General features: G+C 42.6%; 2 protein-coding genes across 15 annotated transcripts in view; one reads left to right on the plus strand and one right to left on the minus strand.

Moving 5' to 3' along the window:
- pagr1 (PAXIP1 associated glutamate-rich protein 1) overlaps positions 1-12829 on the plus strand; it is a 38210-nt gene extending 25381 nt beyond the window's left edge. For 6 of the 7 annotated variants that reach the window (XM_014159254.3, XM_014159256.3, XM_014159258.3 and 3 more), the window contains exons 3-5: positions 4925-5246; positions 7269-7357; positions 11781-12829. In XM_014159254.3, the coding sequence (XP_014014729.2) occupies positions 4925-5246; positions 7269-7357; positions 11781-12028 (659 nt within the window). In that variant the 3' untranslated portion in view covers positions 12029-12829. Of the gene's footprint in view, positions 1-2325; positions 2740-4924; positions 5247-7268; positions 7358-11780 lie in introns of those variants that run through there. The other variant, XM_045702608.2, reaches the window with a different exon arrangement.
- A 76-nt stretch (positions 12830-12905) lies between these two features.
- The window catches only part of tlcd3bb (TLC domain containing 3Bb), a 48342-nt gene continuing 34417 nt past the window's right edge, over positions 12906-26830 (minus strand). For 5 of the 8 annotated variants that reach the window (XM_014159265.3, XM_014159264.3, XM_014159261.3 and 2 more), the window contains exons 4-7: positions 22776-22998; positions 22214-22309; positions 16603-16712; positions 12906-14059 (exon numbers count right to left, since the gene is read on the minus strand). In XM_014159265.3, coding sequence (XP_014014740.1) covers positions 13804-14059; positions 16603-16712; positions 22214-22309; positions 22776-22998 — 685 coding nt within the window. In that variant the 3' untranslated portion in view covers positions 12906-13803. Of the gene's footprint in view, positions 14060-16602; positions 16713-21255; positions 21339-22213; positions 22310-22775; positions 22999-26830 lie in introns of all 8 variants that reach the window. The other 3 variants (XM_014159269.3, XM_014159267.3, XM_045702606.1) reach the window with 3 other exon arrangements.

The raw sequence follows: 26830 nt of genomic DNA on the forward strand, positions 1-26830 counted from the left end.
GGTTGAAAAGGCGGTGTTGCGCCTTCACCACACTGTCTGTGTGGGTGGCCCATTTCAGTGTACGCCGAGGAACTTAACTTTCCTCCTTCTACACTGCTGTCCCGTCGATGTGGATAGGGGGGTGCTCCCTCTGCTGTTTCCTGAAGTCCACGATCATCTCCTTTGTTTTGTTGACGTTGAGTGAGGTTATTTTCCTGACACCACACTCCGAGGGCCCTCAACTCCTCCCTGTAGGCTGTCTCGTCATTGTTGGTAATCAATCCTATCACTGTAGTGTCGTCTGCAAACTTGATGATTTGAGTTGGAGGCTTGCATGGCCACGCAGTCGTGGGTGAACAAGGAGTACAGGAGAGGGCTGAGAAGACACCCTTGTGGGGCCCCAGTGTGGAGGATCAGTGGGGTGGAGATGTTGTTTCCTACCTTCACCACCTGGGGGCGGCCCGTCAAAGTCCAGGATCCAGTTGCACAGGGCAGGGTCGACACCCAGGGTCTCAAGCTTAATGATGAGTTTGTAGGGTACTATGGTGTTGAATGCTGAGCTGTAGTCAATGAACAGCATTATTACATAGGTATTCCCCTTGTCCAGATGTGATAGGGCAGTGTGATGGCGATTGCATCGTCTGTGGACCTATTGGGGTGGTAAGCAAATTGGACTGTGTCTAGGGTATTAAGTAGGGTGGAGGTGATATGATCCTTGACTAGTCTCTCAAAGCACTTCATGATGACAGAAGTGAGTGCTACGGGGTGATAGTCATTTCAGTTACCTTAGCTTTCTTGGGAACAGGAGCAATTGTGGCCATCTTGAAGCATGTGGGGACAGCAGACTGGGATAGGGATTGATTGAATATGTCCGTAAACACACCAGCCAGCTGGTCTCGCATGATCTGAGGATGTGGCTAGGGATGTCATCTGTGCCGGCAGCCTTGCGAGGGTTAACACATTTAAATGTTTTACTCATGTCGGCCACGAAGAAGGAGAGCCCACAGTCTTTGTTAGCGGGCCGTGTCGGTGGCACTGTATTGTACTCAAAGCGCGCAAAGAAGTTGGTTAATTTCTCTGGGAGCAAGACGTCGATGTCCGCGATGGGGCTGGTTTTCTTTTTGTAATCCATGATTGACTGTAGACCCTGCCACATACGTCTCGTGTTTGAGCCGTTGAATTGCGACTCTACTTTGACTCTATACTGACGCTTTGCTTGTTTAATTTCCTTGCGGAGGGAATAACTTAGAGGCCAGGTCATGAAGGAAGGCTTGCTCATTAAAGTTATTTAGCAAGCGTCTATGACAAATCAGGACAGGTCGTTTCACTGAGCAGCCATTACAAGCACAGGCTGTAAAACAATGATCACTAAGGCCATTACAGAAAACACCAGACTGATACCTACCAGGATTATTTGTGAGGACAACATTGAGGAGAGTAGCCTTTTCTGGTGTTTGGAGTCATACCTTGTGGGGTTGGTAATAATCTGAAAAAGATTTAGGGAGTCCCATTGCTTTAGGACTTGGTTAGGTGGTTTAAGCATGTCCCAGTTTAGGTGACCAAGCAGGACAAATTCAGGCTTAAGGCAGGTAGGGTACAGGCCAGTGCTGATTTGAGGACGAAAACACCCAGCAACAGTCAACGAAGAGCTATTTGAAAGTTGAATCCTTAAAACCAGCGAATCAAATTGTTTGGGGATTAACTTGGTGGAGACAACTGAGCACTGAAGGTGATCCTTGGTAAAGATTGCCACTCCCCCACCTTTGGAAGATCTGTCTTGCCGAAAAAGGTTATAACCAAAAAAGTTAACATCAATATTCAAAACACCATATTTCTAAACAACGTCTCAGTAATGATCAACACATCTGGATTGGAGGTGTGAACCCACACTTTCAATTGATTCATTTTAGGTAATAAGCTTCTAGTGTTAAAGTGCAGAAAACCCAGGCTTTTACGAGAGCAGAAATCAGTGAAACAGAGCACAAGTCAGAATTGGGGCTAGCAACAGTAGATGGGCCAGGGTGTACGTGCACATTTCCAGATATCTTCTGCAGTAATACAATCAAGGCACGGCAGAGGACAGGGAGGGCTCTGCAGTGCTGATTTATTACATTTGAAGATCATATTATACAGCCGGCGAGAGGTGGTTAGAATAGGATGGGAGGCCAAATGCCTGTGTAATCAATAGAGAGTCAGAGTCCAGAGTGTAGGAACAAACAGTCTGTCCCACGGTTGGGTAAACAAGAAATATCATAGTCAACAAAGCATGCAGGAGTCATGAGGCAGATAGCAAAATGCACAAGAAAAAAATATATAATGACCTGGGGCTAGCCATTGTGAGTTCAGAGTCACTCGCCCCAACAGTGCATGTGTGCTGGAGGCGAGCGAAAGCTTGGGAGAGAGGGGGGAGTGTGGTAGGGGTACCTGTACCAGACTGGGAGACAAGCCAGGGCAGACCGTGAACAGATCGCCCGGTGGAATCCAAACAGCAGTGCAGCAGGCAACGGGAGTCGGTGTCATACCCACTTTGGAGAAGCTTTTACTTCTTTTGGCAGATTTCTTGTAGAAAATGCCAGTGGATGGTCGCTGAACAGCAGGGGGAAGCTTCAAGGCCTCTGGATTTGGGTGGGGTTACCTGTCATTTGTTGGGCTCAAAGGCCTCGACACCTCTCACTTCACACCTCAGTACTAATTGAAGTTGTATCTGGTCTGTCTCAGTTCCAGGTTGGATGGTGTCCTTGGTAGTGTTAATCCTTCCAGGTAATTTTGTCCAAAATTAGGTTGTAGGTTTCGAGTTTTGATCTGGAGTGAAGGTTATGCTATGGAGAGTAGCATCCTGTATATGTCCCTGCCGAAAAATTCCAAGTTTCTTACTCCAAATCTATCTTTTTGCAAAAAACATGTTGAAAAATGTGAGAGCTCACTGTCTCTCTCTTTTTCTACTCATATAAGGCAATCAGTCAATTGAAATAAATTCATTTGGCTCTAAATCTATGAATTTCACATGACTGGGAATACATATATGCATCTGTTGGTCACAGATACCTTAAGATAGGGGCGTGGATCAGAAAACCAGTCAGTATCTGGTTTGACCACCATTTGCCTCATGCAGCGCAACACATCTCTTTCGCAAAGAGTTGATCAGGCTGTTGATTGTGGTCTGTTGAATGTTGTCCCACTCCTCTTCAATGGCTGTGCGAAGTTTCTGGATATTGGTGGGAACTGGAACACGCTGTCGTACACGTAGATCCAGAGCATCCCAAACATGTGCAAATGGTTGACATGTCTGGTGATTATGCAGGCCATGGAAGAACTGGGACATTTTCCGCTGCTAGGAATTGTGTACAGATCCTTGCGACATGAGGCTGTGCATTATCATGCTGCAACATGAGGTAATGGCGGCAGATTAATGGCACGACAGTGGGCCCCATGATCTCGTCACGGTATCTCTGTGCATTCAAATTGTCATCGATAAAATGCAATTGGGTTTGTTGTCCGTAGCTTATGCCTGCCTATACCAAAACCCCACCACCACCATGGGGTTCACCCACACGTCTGCCATCTGCCCGGTACAGTTGAAACTGTGATTCATCTGTGAGGAGCACACTTCTCCAGTGTGCCAGTGGCCATCGAAAGGTGAGCATTTGCCCATTGAAGTCGGTTACGACGCTGAACTGTTGTCAGGTCAAGACCCTGGTGAGGACGACGAGCATGCAGATGAGCTTCCCTGAGACGGTCTCTGACAGTCTGAGCAGAAATTCTTTGGTTGTGCGAACCCACAGATCATCAGCTGTCCGAGTGGCTGGTTTCAGACGATTCCCCAGGTGAAGAAGCTGGATTTGGAGGTCCTAGACTGGTGTGGTTACACATGGTCTGCGGTTGTGAGGCCGGTTGGACATACTACCAAATTCTCTAAAACAACGGCTTACGGTAGAGAAATTAACATAAAATTCTCTGGCAACAGCTCTGGTGGACATTCCTGCAGCCATCATACCAATTGCATACTCTCTCAACCTGAGACATCTTTGGCATTGTGTTGTGTGACAAAACTGCACATTACAGAATGACCCTTTGTCCCCATCACAAGGTGCACCTGTGTAATGATCATGCTGTTTAATCAGCTTCTTGATATGCCACACCTGTCAGGTGGATGGATTATCTTGGTGAAGGAGAAGTGCTCACTAACAGGGATGTTGAGGCTCCCGAGTGGCGCCGCGGTCTAAGGCACTGCATCTCAATGCTAGAGGTGTCACTACAGACTCGATTCCAGGCTGTATCACAACCGGCCTTGATTGGGATTCCCATAGGGCAGTGCACAATTGGCCCAGCATCGTCCGGGTTAGGGTTTGGCTGGGGTAGGCCGTCATTGTAAATAAGAATTTGTTTTTAACTGACTTGCTTAGTGAAATAAAAGGTTAAATAGAATTACAGAAAAGCTTTTTGTACGGAACATTTTGGGGATCTTTTTACGTTTTACGTTTTCTATTTAGGGCCTATGCAACCATACTAATTATGGATTAATAGTAATTAACTTCTAATTTACACATCTGTCTTTACTGTTCCCTTGCCAAATTCACACATTGCCACTGGCCTCTCGCCCACCCCACCGAATACCCGATTCGAAAAATAACGACAGATTGCGGCAGGATGATATTTCACAAAAGTGGGAAAGGTGTCATAAACAAGACATGCTCGTATTTAGTTTTTCCGTAATTTTTTCCCAACATTTTTGGGATAAAAAAAAAAGGCCTTTTATTTATAGTTATTTCATTTATACTTATTTATACTTGGGATATCGTTTTGTAACAGGAAAGGTAAAAAGAATAGCTGGAAGGCGTCCTTGGATTAGTTTTTCATGGTTGCAAATACCACCGCAATTCAGGAATGACACACTAACTTACTAACACACATGCATGCTTCTGTCCGATTCATCTGTTTTTTCCAGATGGAGACAAAGGTGGAGATGCGATGGAAGGAGAGGGGGAGATGGAAGCAGACAGCAAGATGGAGGGAGGCGATAGAAAGCAGGTGGAGCGAGAGTGGGAAATCACCTATAGCGATGACGAAATCGAGGACCCCAAAAACTGGATGCCCCCTCCTGACGAAATCAAAAGACTGTATGAGCTCCTTTCAAAAGGGGAGAAGCTGGAACTGAACTTTGTGCCCCTTCCTCGAAGACCGCCTACACCTGAGAGGACCCCCTCGCCCGAGAGGGATGATGAGGATGAGGCGGCAAAAGAGAGGGAGAGGGAGGATAGAGAGCGCAAGTGAGTTGTGTATTAATTTATATCTAAGGTTGGTTATGTTTCCTTCTAGCTCTGGTCCAGGACTACGGTAAGCAGAGTTGTGTTCATTGCGGTACTCAATGGAAAACCAAAATGAGCATTTCTTATTGAATAAGTCTAGGGGCTCTATTTTCAAACACACTTTAGTTTGCAATTGCGTCATGTAAAAACTGGCGCACTGGCATTTTATTAAAATATCACGAGCAGCAAAACAGTCAAGACATTCCCCTTTTTTATTTATATTGGACATTATTTTTGTCCAGCTTCTGTGAAAAGTTTGGATGCCCAATGCATGAAAGGTGTTAGCGACTAGGGAAGCGTGTTTAGGAACAAGTTATTTAACGACTTATTGTTTTTCGTTGATAATTTTGTAAAAAAATGCATCTTCCACTTTCTTTTGTTGAATCGTGGGAATTACGATCACTGTCCAAGGTTCTGGATCCGCTTGTAAGATATTTGCCAGTTTTTTTTGTTTTTCAACCTTTCATGTTGCAAAGTCACTACTGGTCATTTCAATGGCGATGGTAGGCCATTTCTACAATGCCTTCAGAAAGTATTCACACCTTTTTACTTTTTACAGATTTTGTTGTGTTACAACCTGAATTTGAAATGGGATAAAATGTATTACACACAATACCCCATAATGTCAAAGTTTAATTATGTTCTTCCAAAATGTTCCCAATTAATTACAAATGATAAGCTGAATTGTCTTGAGTCAATAAGTATTCAACCCCTTTTATGGCAAGCCTAAATAAGTTCAGGCGTAAAAATGTTCTTAACAAGTCACATAATTAGTTGCATGGACTCACTATGTGCGATTTAATAGGTTTTAACATGATTTTTGAATGACTACCCTAGTCGAGCAGTGAATTTCAAAAACAGATTCAACCAAAGTAGACACTAAATATCCCTTTGAGCGTGGTGAAGTTATTAATTACACGTTGGATGGTGTATCAATACACCCAGTCACTACAAAGATACAGGCATCCTTCCTAACTTAGTTGCTGGAGAGTAAAGAAACCACTCAGGGATTTCACCATGAGGCCAATGGTGACTTTAAAACAGGAGTTTAATGGCTGTGATGGGAAAAACTGAGGATGGATCAACAACAGGTGCAGTTACTCCACAATAGTAACCTTATTGACAGAGTGAAAACAAGGAAACCTGTACAAAACACATTCCACAACATGCATCCTGTTTGCAACAAGGCATTAAAGTAATACTACAATTTTTTTGTAAAACAAACATTTTGTCCTGAAGTGTTATGTTTGGGGAAAATCCAATACAACACATTACTGAGTACCACTCCATATTTTCAAGCATAGTGGTGGCTGCATTATGTTATGGGTATGCTTGTAATTGTTTTTCAGGATAAAAAGAAACGGAATGGATCTGAGCACAGGCAAAATCCTTGTGGAAAACCTGGTTCATTCTGCTATCCACCAGACACTGGAAGATTAGTTCACCTTTCAGCAGGACAATAACCTAAAACACAAGGCCAAATCTACACTGGAGTTGCTTACCAATAAGACAGTGAATGTTTGAGTGGCAAAAACCACAATGTGCACCCCTTGGGGTCCCCAGGACCAAGTTTGGAAACACTGCTGTAGGCCATTTTAAGATAATAGGCTATAAATGGACTAACATTCGAATTGGATTTGCTGACAACGCAATACATAAAATACACAACTTGAAGCAACCACACATTTAGCCATGAAGCAAGTTCTAATTGGCCAGTGAGGGGGTCAAGCCTGACAAACCTACAACTTGTTTATTTGTCAAAACCTAGCCCTTTCGCACCACAGCCAGCTGCTGCGCCCATAATTCAGGTTGTGAAAATAGCAAAAATATTTGACACCCCCCCAAAAAAACCTATTGTGCTACCACCAATGCTAAGATTTACCATTGGTTAGGTTTGTTGAAATAGAGGCCTAGGTACTCCCCCTGTTATAATAAAGATAAACTATGGCAGTATGGCTGACTAGTATTTTCTTTCTTTGTCAGGGCCCCATCTCCCACAGAGTTTGATTTTGATGAAGAACAGATACAACAGACTCCAAAAAATGCTTTCATCAACCGACGCAGGACACCAGGTATGACTCACTGCTCATGACTTTCACTTACCTCATTCTTTGTTTTGGAAGATACCTTTCATTCTACAGTATCTCTCACGCAACTTAGGGTCTACAAGCACTTGCCTATTGCCTAATATCGAGTCATATTCACCATGTGATTTGATGAGATTCAATTAGACTGAACCGGAGTGCAGCTAAAACTGGTGCTGGGGCATAATTGTCAAGAAGGTGGCATAATGCATTGTTCATAAAAATATGTACACTACATGACCTGCTTGTCATACATCTCATTCAAAAATCATGGGCATTAATATGGATTTGCCCCCCCCCCCCCCCCCCCCCCCCCTTTGCTGCTATAACAGGTTCCACTCTTCTGGGAAGGCTTTCCACTAGATGTTGGAACATTGCTGCGGGGACTTGCTTCCATTCAGCCACAAGAGCATTAGTGAGGTCGGGCACTGATGTTGGGCAATTAGGCCTGGCTCGCAGTTGGCGTTCCAATTCATTCCAAAGGTGTTCAATGAGGTTGAGGTCATGGCTCTGTGCAGGCCAGTCAAGTTCTTCCACACCGATCTCGACATCCATTTCTGTATGGACCTCGCTTTGTGCCTAGGGGCATTCTCATGCTGAAACACGAAAGGGCCTTCCCCAAATTGTTGCCACAAAGTTGGAAGCACATAATCGTCTAGAATGTCATTGTAAGCGTTAAGATCTCTCTTCACAGGAACTAAGGGCCTGAACCATGAAAAACAGCCCCAGACCATTATTCCTCCTCCACCAAACTTTACAGCTGGCACTATGCATTCGGCAGGTAGCATTCTCTTGGCATCCGCCAAACCCAGATTCGTCCGTCGGACTGCCAGATGGTGAAGCGTGATTCATCACTCCAGAGAACGAGTTTCCACTGCTCCAGAGTCCAATGGCAGCGAGCTTTACACCACTCCAGCCGACGCTTGGCATTGTGCATGAGGATGTTAGGCTTGTGTGCGGTTGCTCAGCTATGGAAACCCATTTCATGAAGCTCGAACAGTTCTTGTGCTGATGTTGCTTCCAGAGGCCGTTTGGAACTCGGAAGTGAGTGTTGCAACCGAGGACAGACAATTTTACGCACTTCAGCGGTCCCGTTCTGTGAGCTTGTGTGGCCTACCAATTCGCGGCTAAGCCGTTGTTACTCCTAGATGTTTACAGTTCACAATAACAGCACTTAGTTGACCAGGGCAACTCTAGCAGGGCAGAAATTTGACGAACTGACTTGTTGGCATCCTATGACAGTGCCACGTTGAAAGTCACTGAGCTCGTCAGTTAAACCTCTTGGGGCTAGGGGGCAGTATTTTCACGGCCGGATGAAAAATGTACCCAATTTAAAACAGGTTACTACTCTGGCCCAGAAAATAGAATATGCATATTATTAGTAGATTTGGATAGAAAACACTCTGAAGTTTCTAAAACTGTTTGAATGGTGTCTGTGAGTATAACAGAACTCATATGGCAGGCAAAAACCTGAGAAAAATTGAATCAGGAAGTGGGAGAAATTAGAAATGTAGTTCTTATTTTGAATCCCTTGAGAAACTACATTGACACCTCCTAAGGCTTCTATTGGCTGTCAACGATCTTTAGAAACTGGTTTCATCCGTCACCTGTTACCGGGCAGAAAATTGTGGCTCAGTCAATCAGTGGCCAGTCTGAGGACAGGTGTCTCGTGACGCGCGTGCACGCGAGTTCGTTATTTTTCTTCTGGGATCAATACCTATTGTCCGGTTGGAAAATTATCGCAATTTTTTGTAAAAAAATACCCTAAAGGATTGATTGTAAACATCGTTTGACATGTTTCTACAAACGGTAATGGAACTTTTTAACTTTTCGTCTATGGATTTGGGCCCACGCCACATGGCATTGTAAAGTGTTCTGGATGGGTCAACAAAACGGAGGTATTTGGACATAAATGATGGACTTTGCAGAACAAATGAACATTTCTTGTGGAAGTGGGAGCCGTTCCGAGTGCATTCCGCCGAAGATCAGCAAAGGTAAGAAAATATTTCAAACATATTTTTAGAGATTTGTCGACACCGTGGTTGTAGGCTAACTGTATAGCTTAGCATTGAAGGCTAAGTTCTGTACTCAGAATATTGAACAATGTGCTTTTTCCGTAAAGTTATTTTGAAATCTGACAAAGCAGTTGCATAAAGGAGTAGATTATTTCTAATTCTATAAATAATTGTTATACATTTTGTCAACGTTTATGAGTACTTCTGTAAATTGAGGTGCCGATTCACCGGGTGTTATGGGGAGAAAACATTTTCTGAATGTCACGCGCCAATGTAAAATGCTGTTTTTGGATATAAATATGAACTTGATCGAACAAAAAATGCATGTATTGTCTAACATGATGTCCTAGGAGTGTCATCTGATGAAGATTGTCAAAGGTTAGTGCTTAATTTTAGCTGTATATCTGGTTTTGTGACGGCTATCCGTGCTTGGAAAATGGCTGTTTTTTTTGCTAAGGTGCTATCCTACAATAATCTAATGTTTTGCTTTCACCGTAAAGCCTTTTTGAAATCTGTCAATGTGGTTGGATTAACGAGTAGAATATCTTTAAAATGACGTATAATACTTGAATTTTAATTTTGAGATTAATTTGTTTTGAATTTCGCGCCGTGCTATCTCACTGGTTGTTGTCCAACCAATCCCGTTAACGGGATTTTATCTCGAAGGGGTCCTCAAGAGGTTTTAAGGCCATACTACTGCCAATGTTTCCCTGAGGAGATTGCATGGCTATGTGCTTGATTTTATACACCTGTCAGTAACGGGTGTGACCGAAAATAGCCGAATCCACACATTTTGAAGGGGTCTCCACATACTTTTGTATATATAGTGTATCATGCATAAAATGTATGCCCTAATTTTCAAACTAGTTTTCTTCAAGAAAACACAGAATACTAACTCTGTGCTCCACGTGCTTGACAATTTACTTTGTTGAGCCAATTTCACCGTCTGCTTCAGCGGGGTACCCGGCTCATGCCTGGAAGGCAGTCTGGTTATTAGTGCTGAGCGATTAGTGCTTTTTTAAGTTTGTTAGATTATGAAAGAATTATCACAGGTTTACGATTATTTACATTAAATGGACTATGCATTATGTGGGTTGAATCCTGGAACACAGAATAAATTAAAATAAGTCCCATGATAGTAGTGACTGCCCATTACTGCCACTTGTTAACCATTATTTGTTCACATTTAAATCTGTTTGTTTTATTTCATTCCAAGTCATCTCATCTCTATAGAGGTTCTGCCTGTGCCCTAACAAAATCACAATTTTGTAGTTCTTAAAATTAAATAAGGCGTACTTTTGACTGCTGAATACCACATATCAATCACTTAGATCATGTATGAAAGAAACACAGATCAGACAAGTTGATGTGCAACAGATTATGGTCATTGTAGTTAAGGACCACATTAAACTACCATAAATTCCGGACTATAAGCCGCAACTTTTTTCCCACGCTTTGAACCTCGCGGCTTAAACAATGACGCGGCTAATATATGGATTTTTCCCACTTTCAATTTTTTTAATTTTTTTTAAACACATTCTGTGACGTGCTCAGTTTTTTGGTGGCATGAAGCATTCATTAGACCAATGAAATTGCCGAACGGGTTAAGGTCAAACAACTTTTTTGTTTACTGTTTAAATTGAGCGCTCTCAAACTTCCCATCATTCTGATTACGGTAGTCATTTTGTCACCCTCATCATGGCAAAGACACGGAGAAATGCATATGATGCAGCTTTCAAGTTGAAGGCGATTGATCTGGCTGTTGGAAAAGGAAATAGAGCTGCTGCATGGCTGCTTGACGAGTCGATAAGACGTTGGAAACAGCAGCGTGAGGAATTGACTCAGTGCAAAAAGACAACTAAAGCTTAATGCTAATTTTTTATTTTTTGTTACAAGCCGTGTTTCGTTAAAGCCTATTTATTTTTGTTACAAGCCGTGTTTCGTTAAAGCCTGTGTAAAGTTAATTTGTTTCAATGTACCGGTAGGCACCTGCGGCTTATAGACATGTGCGGCTTATTTATGTTCAAAATAATACTTTTTTTTTAATTCAGTGGGTGCGGCTTATATTCAGGTGCGCTTAATTACGGTATGTAGAATATTGGCCTGTTGGAAACTACAACTCCCTACTATATTGCACAGTTCAGGCTGGATCTGATTCATCTCTAGAGAAACTTGTGTGACGTGAAATTCAAATAATTGACCCGATGTAGGTCAGTTAATTGTTTAAAAATTTAATTTTCAGTTACTCACTCAGCACTACTGGTTAGCAAACAAATACGATCACCTTTTCAACCCGGGAGTAACTCCACCCACCAGGTGAACTAAAACAAATACCCTCAATGGTCAACCACTACCCTCATTCTCGGGTTTATTCATGCATTGTCCTCTTTTTGCAGGGTCCTCGGCTCGGTCCTCTGTCAAACGGGAGGCTAGGTTGGACAAGGTACTGTCAGACATGAAACGCCACCGCAAAATTGAGGAGCACATTCTCCGGACTGGACGAGACCTCTTCAAGAGCGAGAAGAGCAGCCGGGCCGGGCCCGAGGAGGCACTCTCTCCCAACAGTCAAAAAGAGAGAGAAAAGGAGAGAGAGAGAGACAGCGACCCCAGCAAAATCTTCTCACCAAGACAGAGGCGATACTGAGACAGGAGGAAGAACTGCAGGCCAAGAGCTTCGACGCTTGATTTTTTTTTTAATGCCATTACCAATTTTGTATGATTGTGCGTTTTGTATCCTTGTAATAAACATGACTTTATATATATATATATATATATATATATATATATATATATATCAGTGTCTTGATATAACACCCAGACAAGTTCAGAACAGAGGAGTATATTTTAGCTATGAGTTAACAATATAGGCTCAGAAGTTTATACAGTACATTAATAATACGTATGCATAAATATGCATTCAATTCAAAACCACAAATAAATAAAATAAGCATATACAGTAAATCAGTTGAAATGCATTTTTCCCCCCATGGCAAGAGCCACTAACCAATAAACATAGAACAAAGGTATAGTTTATCGCCGTCTAGACGTTATTGTCCCATCTTCTTTCTTGCATCCAAGGTTACTGGACCACGTTTGTTTTCCTAGTATTTTATTTCCATATTCAGGGGAAGTATAGTCATGTTTTCTGAGTGAATAGGGCTCCTGAAACCAGTGGCTCAATTCAATTTGCTCAGTACAAATAAGAAACTGAAGAAGCGGAAACAGACTCCTAAAGCAGTTTCAAGAGCTTTAGAAAGGTCAACCTATACTAAATGCTACCAAGACAGTGTATTGATTATATTCTGGTCGATTTATGCAATTCACTAATTACAGCAGTGGTAATATAACATGTTTTTGATTTTTTTATTAAATATTCTTGGGCAGAATACTTGTGTAACGTCAGCCAATGAATGACAGTATGTGGAATAAATAGGGCTGCTTTTTTTGTTGTTGCACTGGCACTAACTCATTTTCCTAATATGCTTCAATACCACTCACTCAAAAGTTAAGGACCCACGTAGTGCATAGAAACGCAAAGGCCCACAAAATTGGCCATTTATTTTGTTCCTCAAAATTACATTCTCTACACTGAATAAAATAACACTGTTGCAAGGCGGCAGAGTTTAACTGCCAACAGGTGAAATAATTCATGCATTTGCTACCTGAACTACAGGAGATCAAAATGGATAAAAAAAATAAAAACACAGGATGGGAGATCAGAAACAGAACTACAATCCAAATCAACGTGACGCTAAGAACACTTGTCACATTCTCAGTCCAAGGAAAAATGAAATATCCCACATTAAAATAAATAAAATGTAGTACACACAAACAATTGAGATAAGGCAGCATAATACAGTCTTATGAGGTTATCTCCCTTCCACCCTGGTCACATTTGTTAAGAGTGTACAGAGGATACAGATAAATACTAACAAGTCAAAGTACTGCTTGGTGAGGTTGTTTCTTGTTACAGAGCCGAATTAGGCCTTTCCATCTACATCAATGTACTAAACATACCAGTATAATACATTCCTAACTCCTGTGCTAATTTACCTCCTAGGCAGACAGGATTTCATTTGATCTACATGAGGACGCTCCACTTCTCACTTGCTATACTTCTTTCAGGCTAATCTCTCTCCATTCTCAACACGCATCAGGGGGAACAATAGCTTTGATGTTTTTGTTGTGTGCTGTTCAATGTGCAAACGCTCCCTTCAATTCCTTTATTCGCACAAGCAGAATATCGGTATTAAGTATAGATTCTGGCAACAAAGACAGTACCATTTGAAGCGTTTCTTTTTTTACGCTTGCAAAACTCATGCTTGTTCAAAGTCTCACTACCTTTCTTTCCCTTTCAACTTCACCCACCGGTACATTATCCCCACCTCCTTCCTTACCTCTCACCCTCCCGCCCACTTCTCAGTGAGAGTCTGAGTTTTGCTCTGTGGCATGAGTGCTGTACCCATTGGCGGGCTGGAACGGCGCCTGTCCGTCCAACTCATCCTTGGCGGTGATCGGGCGCCTCCGGGAGCGGGAAGAGCCAGTGAAGAGTCGCATGGCCCCTCGGCAAATGAGGGAGAACCAGTAGACCTGGGGGGCCATGAGCATAGCTGCGCCCAGGTTAACTTGCCAGGGCACGTTGAAAGGAACCATGTGGAGGGGAATGGACGCGTACCTGGAGGGGGGGGAATTATAAAGAGAATGGGCACATGGGGGATTTTGAGTGGCCACATACAGTTGAAGTTGGAAGTTTACATACACTGAGGTTGGAGTCATTAAAACTCGTTTTTCAACCACTCCACAAATTTCTTGTTAACAAACAATAGTTTTGGCAAGTCGGTTAGGACATCTACTTTGTGCATGACACAAGTCATTTTTCCAACAATTGTTTACAGACAGATTATTTCACTTATAATTCACTGTATCACAATTCCAGTGTGTCAGAAGTTTACATACACTAAGTTGACTGTGCCTTTAAACAGTTTGGAAAATTCCAGAAAATAATGTCATGGCTTTAGAAGCTTCTGGTTAATTGACATAATTTGAGTCAATTGGAGGAGTACCTGTGGATGTATTTCAAGGCCTACCTTCAAACTCAGTCCCTCTTTGCTTGACATCATGGGAAAAATCTAAAGAAATCAGCCAAGACCTCAGAAAAACATTTTGTAGTGGGTCAGAAGTTTACATACACTCAATTAGTATTTGGTAGCATTGCCTTAAAAATGTTTAACTTGGGTCAAACGTTTCAGGTAGCCTTCCACAAGCTTCCCACAATAAGTTGGGTGAATTTTGGCCCATTCCTCCTGACAGAGCTGGTGTAACTGAGTCAGGTTTGTAGGCCTCCTTGCTCGCACACGCTTTTTCAGTTCTGCCCACAAATTTTCTATGAGATTGAGGTCAGGGCTTTGTGATGGCCACTCCAATACCTTGACTTTGTTGTCCTTAAGCCATTAGCCACAACTTTGAAGGTATGCTTGGGCTCATTGTCCATTTGGAAGACCCATTGTTGCTTCAATATATCCACATAATTTTCCTGCCTCATGATGCCGTCTATTTTGTGAAGTGCACCAGTCCCTCCTGCAGCAAAGCACCCCCACAACATGATGCTGCCACCCCCGTGCTTCACGGTTGGGATGGTGTTCTTCGGCTTGCAAGCCTCCCCCTTTTTCCTCCAAACATAACCATGGTCATTATGACCAAACAGTTCTATTTTTGTTTCATCAGACCAGAGGACATTTCTCCAAAAAGTACGATCTTTGTCCCCATGTGCAGTTGCAAACCATAGTCTGGCTTTTTTATGGCGGTTTTGGAGCAATGGCTTCTTCCTTGCTGAGCGGCCTTACAGCTTATGTCAATATAGGACTTGTTTTACTGTGGATATAGATACTTTTGTACCTATTTCCTCCAGCATCTTCAAAATGTCCTTTAATCTTGTTCTGGGATTGATTTGCACTTTTCGCACCAAAGTATGTTCATCTCTAGGAGACAAAACGCGTCTCCTTCCTGAGCGGTATGATGGCTGCGTGGTCCCATGGTGTTTATACTTGCATACTATTGTTTGTACAGATGAACGTGGTACCTTCAGGCGTTTGGAAATTGCTCCCAAGGATGAACCAAACTTGTGGAGGTCTACAATTTATTTTCTGAGGTCTTGGCTGATTTCTTTTGATTTTCCCATGATGTCAAGCAAAGAGGCACGGAGTTTGAAGATAGGCCTTGAAATACATCCACAGGTACCCCTCCAATTGACTCAAATTATGTCAATTAGCCTATCAGAAGCTTCTAAAGCCATTACATATTTTTCGGAAATCTTCCAAGCTGTTTAAAGGCACAGTCAACTTAGTGTATGTAAACTTCTGACCCACTGGAATTGTGATACAATGAATTAATCTGTCTGTAAACAATTGTTGGAAAAATTACTTGTGTCATGCACAAAGTAGATGTCCTAACCGACTTCTCAAAACTATAGTTTGTTAACAAGAAATTTGTGGAGTGGTTGAAAAACTAGTTTTATTGACTCCAACCTAACTATGTAAACTTCTGACTTCAACTGTAGAACTAACAAAAGGGGGGCAGAGGCATTAAAGGGATAGTTCACCCATATTTCATCATTCTTTATTTTCATCAGTTTACCTTAAATGGCTCAATTTGACGTAAATTAGTTGCCTGACGACTCATCCTGAATTTAATTTTCCTGCTATATCAAATCGCTCTATACATCAGTCTGAACCAATTCTAGATGTCTTTTGTGCTGAGGCCAAAATGACATGATTCATGGAGGCCGTCTCTGGCCCAACCCATCGGTTTCTGGGACCAATCAGAATGGTTTGAATGTGTCTGCATTCGAGAAGTCATTGGGGAGACCCACAAAGAAACATTAGTGGGCGTGGCGTGGCGTTTGGCCAGAGTGATGTGGATGGGTAGCCAGGCTACTAAATGAGATCCACACATGCTATGCTCCCAGAGTTCCTTGCGCTTATCTCAACTCTGAATCTGGCCCTAAATGTACATGGACTCCAAATGAGAAAATGTTGAAAGTATTATGAAATGTAGATGAACTATCCCTTGACAGCCACCCACTACAATGCTACTCTCTTCACAAGCCCCCGAACCCTGATACAAGAGTTAGAAAAATAAGAGATGTGACCAAATCACCATGCACATCAGTCCTTTAAGCTCAGCATGGAAGCAGAGAGTGAGGGACAGACAGAGACATACCTGCCATACGCGTAGTAGAGGTAAGGGAAGAGGAGGACTCGACAGATGAAAAAAGTGACCAGCATAGTAGCCCCATTCACTTTGTGCAGGAGAGTGTGTTGCTGTTTGTACTGAGAGGAAAAAGAGGGAGAGAAAGAAAGAGGAGAGAAAAAAGGAGAAAGAGCAAGCAGTACAGATTGGTGAAAGCTGAAAAATAGTTAATAGGCCTATTGCTCTACTTTGCATGGGCAGCAAAAAGTGGAAAATGGAGGACAAAGTATACTTGTCATGCTTCAAGTCAAAGGCGGGCTTGTATAGAATTCAGTGCTTTAAGGTGTGGGAGAAAAACATGTCATTATACACAGTATATTCTGCAAAAACATCTGTTTCCACCAGCTTGCTAGACTTCTCTGCTCCAGCAAGCTAAGCGTTTGATCGACAGCTAGCGCAACTTTGGCAAGGTAACAACACCGAGAAGATTATGATAACAGTTCAACATGTGAGAACCTCAACATTTTCATTTCACATCTAGAAGTATAATTTTTATCTATCAAATGTGTAACACCACACCAAACTGTACTATGTAGTTTACTTTAAATGGTTCCTTTTGCACAGAGGTTATAAGAAGCATCTGGCCCCAACTCTACACAACACACTGTAGGGAAGGAAGGGGAGGGCAGGGGTGGTGTGTGATGTAAAGGGAGGAGGAGAGGTGGACAGGCAGATATTGTATCCGCGGTTAAATGCAGTAGAATACAGGGGGCTATATTCAAAGGCTAACAGATGTGGGAGCATCAGATGTCAGTAAAATCAGCATACAGTGCATTTGGGAAGAGTTCAGACACCTTGACTTTTTCCACATTTTGTTATGTTACAGCCTTATTCTAAAATAGAAATGAAAAAAATCCTCAATCTACACACAATACCACAATGACAAAGCAAAAACAGGTTTAGAAATATTTGCAAATTTATTACAAATAAAAAACATATACCTTATTTAAAAAAGTATTCTGAACTTTTGCTATGACACTCGAAATTGAGCTCCGATGCATCCTGTTTCCATTGATCATCCTTGAGATGTTTCTTCAACTTAGTCCATCAGTGGTAAATTCAATTGATTGGATGTGACTTGGAACGGTACACACCTGTCTATGTCAGGTCCCACAGTTGAAAGTGCATGTCAGAGCAAAAACCAAGGCATGAGGTCGAAGGAATTATCCGTAGAGCTCCGAGACAGGATTGTGTAAAGGCACAGATCTGGGGAAGGGTGACAAATCATTTCTGCAGCATTGAAGGTCCCCAACATTCTTAAATGGAAGAGGTTTGGAACCACCAAGACTCTTACTAGCGCTGGCCGCCCGGCCAAACTGAGCAATCGGGGGAGAAGGGCCTTTGTCAGAGAAGTGACAAAAAAATGGATGGTCACTCTGACAGAGCTCCAGAGTTCCTCTGTGGAGATGGGAGAAACTTACGGAAGGACAACCATCTCTGCAGCACTCCACCAATCAGGCCTTTATGGTACAGTGGCCAGAAGTAAGTCACTCCTCAGTAAAAGGCACATGACAACCCGCTTGGAGTTTGCCAAAAGGCACCTAAAGGACTCAGACCATGAGAAACAAGATTCTCTGGTCCGATGAAACCAAGATTGAACTCTTTGGCCTGAATGCCAAGTCTGGAGGAAACCTTTCCCCATCCCTACGGTGAAGCACGGTGGTGACAGCATCATGCTGTGGGGATGTTTTTCAGTGGCAGGGACTGGGAGACTAGTCGGAATCAAGGGAAAGATGAACGGAGCAAAGTACAGAAGGTCCCTGCTCCAGAGCGCTCAGGACCTCAGACTGGGGCGAAGGTTCAGCTTCCAACAGGACAACGACCCTAAGCACACAGCCAAGACAACGCAGGAGTGGCTTCGAGACAAGTCTCCTAATGTCCTTGAGTGGCCCAGCCAGAGCCTGGACTTGAACCCGATCAAACATCTCTGGAGAGACCTGAAAATAGCTATGCTCCCTATCCAAGCTGACAGAGCTTGAGAGGATCTGTCAATAAAAGCCTTTGACACTTATGAAATGCTTGTAATTATACTTCAGTATTCCATAGTAACATCTGACAAAAATATCTAAAGACATTGAAGCAGCAAACTTTGTGAAAATGTACATTTGTGTCATTCTCAAAACTTTTGGCCACGACTGTACATATGAAATGTAAAACAGTATGTTAACATTATTAAAATGACGAGTGCTCCATGTCTATGTACATAGGGCAGCAGCCTCTAAGGTTCAGGGCAGAGTACTGGGTGGAGGCCGGCTAGTGATAGCTATTTAACAGTCTGATGACCTTAAGATAGAAGCTGTTTTTCAGTCTCTCGGTCCCAGCTTTGAAGCAGCTGTAATGACCTCGGCTTCTGAATGAGGGGTGAACAGGCCGTGGCTTGGGTGGCTGAGGTCCTTCATGATCTTCTTGGCCTTCCTGTGACACCGGGTGCTGTAGATGTCCTGGAGGGCAGGCAGTGTGCCCCCGGTGATGCGTTGGGCAGACCGCACCACCCTCTGGAAAGCCCTGCGGTTGCGGACGGTGCAGAAATTCATCAGCCTCCTGAAGTTGAAGAGGCGCTGTTGCCATCTGTGTGGGTGGACCATGTCAGAATGTCAGTGATATGTACGGTGAGGAACTTTTTACCTTATCTACTGCGGCCCTGTCGATGTGGATGGGGCGTGCTCCCTCTGCTGTCTCCTGAAGTCAACAATCAGTTCCATCATTTTGTTGAGGGAGAGGTTATTTTCCTGGGACCACTCCGCCAGGGCCGTCACCTCCTCCCTGTAAGCTGTCTCATTGTTGTTGGTAATCAGGCCTACCACTGTTGTGTCGTCTGCAAACTTGATGATTCAGTTGGAGGCATGCGTGCGCACCCTTGTGTGGCCCCTGTGTTGAGGATCAGTGTAGTGGAGGTGTTGTTGCCTACTGGGGGAGGCCCGTCAGGAAGCCCCCAAGGCCCAAGCTTAATGATGAGCTTGGAGGGTACTATGGTGTTGAAGGCTGAGCTGTAGTGAATGAACAGCATTCTTATATAGGTATTCTTCTTGTCCAAATGGGATAAGGCAGTGTGCCGTGCGATGGCATCATCTGTGGATCTATTGAGGCGGTATGCAAATTGCCGTGGGTCTAGGTTGTCGGGTAAGGTTGAGCTGATATGATCCTTAACTAGCTTCTCAAAGCACTTCATGATGGCAGAAGTGAGTGCTACGGGGCAATAGTCATTTAGTTCAGTTACCTTCACTTTCTTGGGTACATGGACAATGGTGGACATCTTGAATGAAGTAGGGACAGCAGACAGCGATAAGAAGAGATTGAATATATCCGTAAACACTCCAGCCAGCTGGTCTGCGCATGCTCTGAGGATACAGCTGGGGATGCCGTCTGGACCGGCAGCCTTGCGAGGGTTAACACGCTTAAATGTCTTACTCACGTCAGCCATGGAGAACGAGAGCTCACAGTCCTCGGGAGCGGGCGGCGTCAGTGGCACTGTGTTATCCTCAAAGTGGGCGAAGAAAGTGTTTAGCTTGTCCGGGAGCAAGACGTCGGTGTCCGTGACGTGGCTGGTTTTCCCTTTGTTAACCAGGATTGTTGGAAATCCCTGGAATTGTGACTCCATTTTGTGTCTGTACTGTCATTTTGCCTGTTCGATTGCCTTACGGAGGGCATAACAGGACTGTTTGTATTCGACCATATACCCAGTCACCTTGACATGATTAAATGCAGTGATTCGCACTTTCAGTTTTGCGCAAAGGCTGCTATCTATCCATAGTTTTTGGTTTTAATATTATATTAATAATATAATAATAATATTATATTTAATATAATGGGAACAACATCCCCTATACACTTCCTGATGAACTCAGTCACCATGTCAACCCGGAACATATCCCAGTCTGCGTCACCAAAACAATCTTGAAGCATGGATTCCAATTGGTCAGACCAGCATTGAATAGACCTTACTAGGTCTATTCACTTCCTGTTTGAGTTTCTGCCTATAGTTAGGGAAGAGCAGAATGGAGTTGTGATCTGATTTGCCGAAGGGGGGCGGGGGACAGCCTTGTGGCCATCCCGGAAGGGAGAGTAGCAATGGTTGAGAGTTTTTGGAGCGCGAGTACTGCAGGCAATGTGTTAAGAGAACTTCGGTAGGTTCTTACTCAGATTTGCTTTCTTAAAGTCACCAGCTACAATAAATGCGGCCTCAGGATATGCGGTTTCCAGTTTGCACAAGTCCAGTGTAGTTCTTTGAGAGCCATCGTGGTATCGGCTTGAGGGGGAATATAAACGGCTGTGACAATGACCGAAGAGAATTCTCTCAGGAGGTAATGCGGTCGGCATTTAATTTTGAGGTATTCAGTATTCTAGGTCAGGTGAACAAAATTACTTGAGTTCCTGTACGTTACCACAATCATACCATGAGTAGTTAATCATGAAACATACACCTCCACCTTTCTTCTTCCTGGAGAGCTGGCTGTATGGACGGGAACAGTATATCTGGAGAGATATGATTCCATGAAACAAAGTATGTTACAGTCCCTGATGTATCTCTGGAAGGAGATCCTTGCCCTGAGCTTGTCTACTTTATTGTCTTGGGACTTAACATTAGTGAGCAATACACTCAGAAGCAGTGGATGGTGTGCACACCTACTGAGTTGGACTAAAAGTTCACTCCGAATACCTCTTCTCTGCCGGCGGCGTCTTGGAGCAGCCTCTGGGATAAGTTCATCCTTGGGGGGTACGAAAAAAGGATCCAGTTCAGGAAAGTCGTATGTCTCTTTGAAATGCTGGTGAGTTACTACCGCTCTGATATCCAAAAGTAATTTCTGTATGTAATAACACAAAAAACATTCTGGGCTAATAATGTAAGAAATAACAACAAAAAATAAAACTGCAAAGTTGCTTACGAGCTAGAAACAGAGCGGCCATGTCTATCGGCCCCATCTTGATACTTTAGAGTAAATTAGACCAAATGATGCCTGTGCGCAGCGCATTGAGTAAAGTGCTGTTAGATTAATTTTTGGCGGCTTTGCGCACAGACATCCCCTGCCAGGCAGTGTCGCTGCACGAGGTGGGATATAGGATTCATATAAATTTGTGCAATTAGCAGCTATGAAACAAAACAGCAGAAATACTTTGAAAACAGCTACTGCAGCATTTTTCTGCTATAAATCGCAACTTGCACATGTGCTCATACTTTTGACTATTTTATCAAGCCTTAAAAATACTTCTTTAACCTATCTCCTCCCTTTCATCTACACTGATTGAAGTGGATTTAACAAGTGACATGAATAAGGGATCATAGCTTTCACCTGGATTCACCTGGTCAGCCTATGTCATGAAAAGAGCAGGTGTTAATTTGTTGTATACTGCTGTAATTGAGGTAATTATATTATAGATGTGCTGTTATACAACACACACACACACACACACACACACACACACACACACCACACACACACACACACACACGACAGAGTGATGAGCCACATGCCAGGAACCAACAGTCCAATTAAAAGTCAGAAATTGAAACGTGAGTGGGACACCTAGAGATGTGTACAATTCAAAAAGTACTTTGAACACAATAGTTTAAAAACTGAAGTACCTGGATGAGGATTTTTCCCAGACAGACCCACGGAGTGCTGACTTCTGCCAAGAACATGACGCCTTGGAAGTAATCCCCCTTGCCCTGTCGCCAGAACTGGGGGAAAGAGGAAGAAGACAGTTCATTGAAAGTCATGTTTTATCATCATGAATAAACCTTCAACAAACTTTTTTACCAGTGTAAAGTAAGCCTTGTCCATAGGGCAGGAGCCTTTATCCTGTTTTTGTAGCATGATGCAGCTTGATTTACAAGTACACTCCCAAGACAGGAGGCTAGTCTGTCACAGGGCCTTACCCCCAATCCATCTGTATCCCTAATGCTCAGTACCAAGCAGAGAGGCATCAAGACGATTTTTTGAGTCTTTGGTTGGACTCGGCCGGGGATCAAACAGCCAACTACCCAATATCCGGGCGGACACTCAAACCACACGGCCACAAAGATTTGCCTGTGTACCCTACCAAATATCTTTAATAATGACACACACAAGATACTTCCAATAAACACTCACTCGCTCACACGTCATTCTCCCAGCATTTGAATGTCGTCATTGGGCGACAGTTACCACAGAGACGGGGAAGCACACGGTGACCATGACGATGTGGTGGAGTACCATGAGGAACTCGCGCCGCAGGTAGCTGGTCAGGGCCGCACCCAGGGGTTTGGCGCCGCTGTCCGCTTCATGACCCTTGATGCGCAGCTTGTACCAGTAGCACATGAACATAGCGTAGATGTCGTACACAAAGTAGGGCACGGCAAAGAGGATGTAGGCGCTGGTGAGCCAATGCCTGATACAAAGAAGAAGAAAAAGAGGTAGAAAAAAGGGGTTACGGTAAGGTTACTTAGTTGAACAGTGGGCATTAAATAAGCAAGGCCACAATATTTGGATTTGATTCATTCGTATGTAAAAAGGTTTTACAAAAGTAATATAGTTTGGGGATGGAGACTAGGGAGTGGTGGTATGGTTTACAGCAAGGGTTTTCTGGATGGGGAAGGACCAATGGAAGGGTTTCCGTGTGGGTCCTGATTTTTGTCACACTTCCATGGGGCTCATCAACACTAAAGACAACAATTATATCGTTAACATTATTTTCTGAAAAATAATGGCAACACTAGCAATTCTCTCTTGGAATGTGAAAGGCCTAAATTGTCCTATCAAACATTCCATCTGTCTCAATATTCTAGCAAGAAACCTCCAAGAAACACACCTGTTCCAAAAGTACACACATAGAATGCAGAACCATTTGTACAAACTGGCTTATTTTTCTTCAGCCCCAAACAAAACAAAAAGTGTAATCAATGATACAAAAGAAACTCAAAATCACCATATTGGGTAAAGGCAAAGACCAGGAAGGCAGAATCACTTAACCTCTTGACGGTCGCCTAGGATAGGGGGCGCCACAATGCATTTTGAAAAAAATTGTGCCCATTTTAAACGGCCTACTACTCAAACTCAGAAGCTAGGATATGCATATAATTAATACTTGTGGATAGAAAACACCCTAAAGTTTCTAAAACTGTTTGAATGGTGTCTGTGAGTATAACAGAACTCATATGGCAGTCAAAACCCCGAGACAGATCGAAACAGGAAGTGGAATTCTGAATTGCGGACTCAACTTCATCACGTTGCCTATTAATCACACCGTGAGCTATGGTTCATTGAGCACTTCCTATTGCTTCCACTAGATGTCCCCAGTCTTTACAAAGTGATTTGAGTCTCCTACTGTGAAAACTGACAGAATGACACGCTGTGGAACGTGGTCACACGGAGAGGGCCATCACCATTATGACGCCGGCGCCCCTGGTTACCCTCCCCTTTCGAAACGTTTATAAAGACAATGCAATCGTCCCCCTTGAATCTTATTGGAGCTCTGGTTGAAAAAGGCCCTAAAGATTTATGTTATACGTTTGACATGTTTGAACGAACCTAAATAAGAAAAAAATGCATTTTGTTGAAAGAGTAGCCCCGCGCACGTCGGAACTTTTGGTGCAGCCTTCAGAACGCGCTAACAACAACAAGCTAATGGAACATAAAGGGTGAACTTTTTCGAACGAAAATACATTTGTTGTGGACCTGGGATTCCTGGAAGTGCCTAAGGATGAAGATAATCAAAGGTAAGGGATTATTGACAATAGTATACAAGACTAGATTTCATATGCGATTGTTCCAAGATGGCGCTGACCTGTATTGCTAGCCTATTGTTCTGAGTATCGCATCCCCTTTTATCGCAAAGTGTGATTACCCAGTAAAGTTATTTTTAAATCTGGCATTACAGGTGCTTTCAAGAGATATTCATCTATAAATCTTAGAATGACAATATTACATTTTAAAAATGTTTTCGAATAGTAATTTAGTAAATTGTAGCGCTGTTTCATCGGATGCATTTGAGGGAAAATAGTTAGTCAACGTTACGCACCGATGTAAAATGCTGTTTTTATATATAAATATGAACTTTATCGAACAAAAGAATGCATGTATTGTGTAACATGATGTCCTAGGTGTGTCATCTGATGAAGATTGTCAAAGGTTAGTGCTGCATTTAACTGTTTTTTGGTTATTTGTGATGCATGTGGTTGGTCGGAAAATGGCTATGTGGCTACTTTTACGATATACTCTTCTAACAATCTAATGTTTCGCTTTTGCTGTAAAGCCTTTTTGAAATCGGACAACGTGGTTCGATTCAGGAGAGGTGTATCTATAAAACGATATAATTTGAAAAAAAAATTGAAAAAAAATATTATTACATTTTGTTATGCTAATGGCGATAGGATTTTTCGCTGGATGTCCGTCCCGAGGCCGCACAGGGGTTAAATATCCATAATGGAAAGAAAATGGCCTTTTTGAATGTGTATACTCCAAATTCAAATGATCCTACGTTTTTTGATTCTCTGAGCAGCATATTGTTAGAATTAACTGAATTCCAATGGGTTAACAGGACAGACATGAATGCCATTTTGGACATGTGAGACAAAATCTACAGTGTCTTCAGAAGGAATTCACCTTCCTTTGTTTATACATTTTTTGTTGGATTTAATTGTCATTTTTTTTACGATCTAAACAAAATACTCTGTCAAAGTAAAAAATAAAAATAATAATCTAAATGGAAAATAAAACACTAATATATCTTGATTAGATAAGTATTCAACATGTTACAATCACCTTTGGCAGCGATTACAGCTGTGAGTCTTTCTGGGTAAGTCTAAGAGCTTTGCACACCTGGTTTGTACCGTATTTGCACATTATTCTTTAAAAAAAGTATTTTAGCTCTGTCAAGTTGGTTGTTGATCATTGCTAGGCAGCCATTTTCAAGACTTGCCATAGATTTTTCAAGGCAATTTAAGTCAAAACAGTAACTAGGCCCCTCAGGAACATTGTCGTCTTGGTAAGAAAATGCAGTATATATATTTGGCCTTGTGTTTTAGGTTATTGACCTACTAAAATATGATTTAGTCTCCCAGTGTCTGTTTGAAAGCAGACAACCAGGTTCCTCTAGGATTTTGCATGTGCTTACGCCTATTCTGTTTCTTTTTATCATAAAGAAAACTCCCTAGTGCTTTCCGAGGAAAAACATACCCATAACATGATGCAGCCACCACCATGCTTGAAAATATGAAGAGTGGTATGTTGTGTTTGTCCCAAACATAACGCTTTGTATTCAGGACAAAAAGTTCCTTTCTTGTCACATTTTTTGCAGTATTACTTTAGTGCCTTATTGCAAACAGGATGCATGTTTAGGAATATTTGTCTTCTCTACAGGCTTCATTCTTTTCACTCAGCCATGTATGTTAGCATTGTGGAGTAACTATAATTTACAAAAATAACAAAAACGCATCATGCAACAATTTCAATGACTTTGCTCAGTTAAAAGTTCATATGAGGAACTCAGTGAATTTAAATAAATAAATAAATAAGGTCCTAATCTATGGATTTCACATGACTGGGACTACAGATATGCATCTGTTGGTCCCAGATACCTTAAAAGAAATGGGCCTCAAATTGCCATCGATAAAATGCAATTGTGTTCCTTGTTCGTCTTCCAATACCATAAACCCCACCGCCACCATGGGGCACTCTGTTCACAACATTGACATTAGCAAACCGCTCGCCCACATGACGCCATACACGTGGTCTTCGGTTGTGAGGCCGGTTGGACGTACTGCCACATTTTTTTTTAAATGATGTTGGAGGTGGCTTATGGTAGAGAAATTAACATTCAATTCTCTGGCAACAGCTCTGGTGGACATTCCTACAGTCAGCATGCCAATTGCATAATCTCTCAAAACTTGAGACATCTGTGGCATTGTGTTGTGTGACAAAACTGTACATTTTAGAGTGGCCTTTTATTGTCCCCTGCACAAGGTGTACCTGTGTAATGATCATGCTGTTTAATCAGCTTCTTGATATGCCACACTTGTCCTATGGTATATCATGGCAAAGGAGAAATGCTCACTAACAGGGATGTAAACAAATGTGTGCACATTTGAGAGAAATAAGCTTTTTGTGCGTATGGAACATTTCTGGGATATTTAATTTCAGCTCATGAATCATGGGACCAACACTGTACATGCTGCGTTCATATTTTTGTTCAGTGTACAATGTTGTTCATCTATCCTCAGTGA

This window comes from Salmo salar, chromosome 19, assembly GCF_965601325.2.
Source record: "Salmo salar chromosome 19, fSalSal1, whole genome shotgun sequence".
Taxonomy (NCBI): Eukaryota; Metazoa; Chordata; class Actinopteri; order Salmoniformes; family Salmonidae; genus Salmo; species Salmo salar.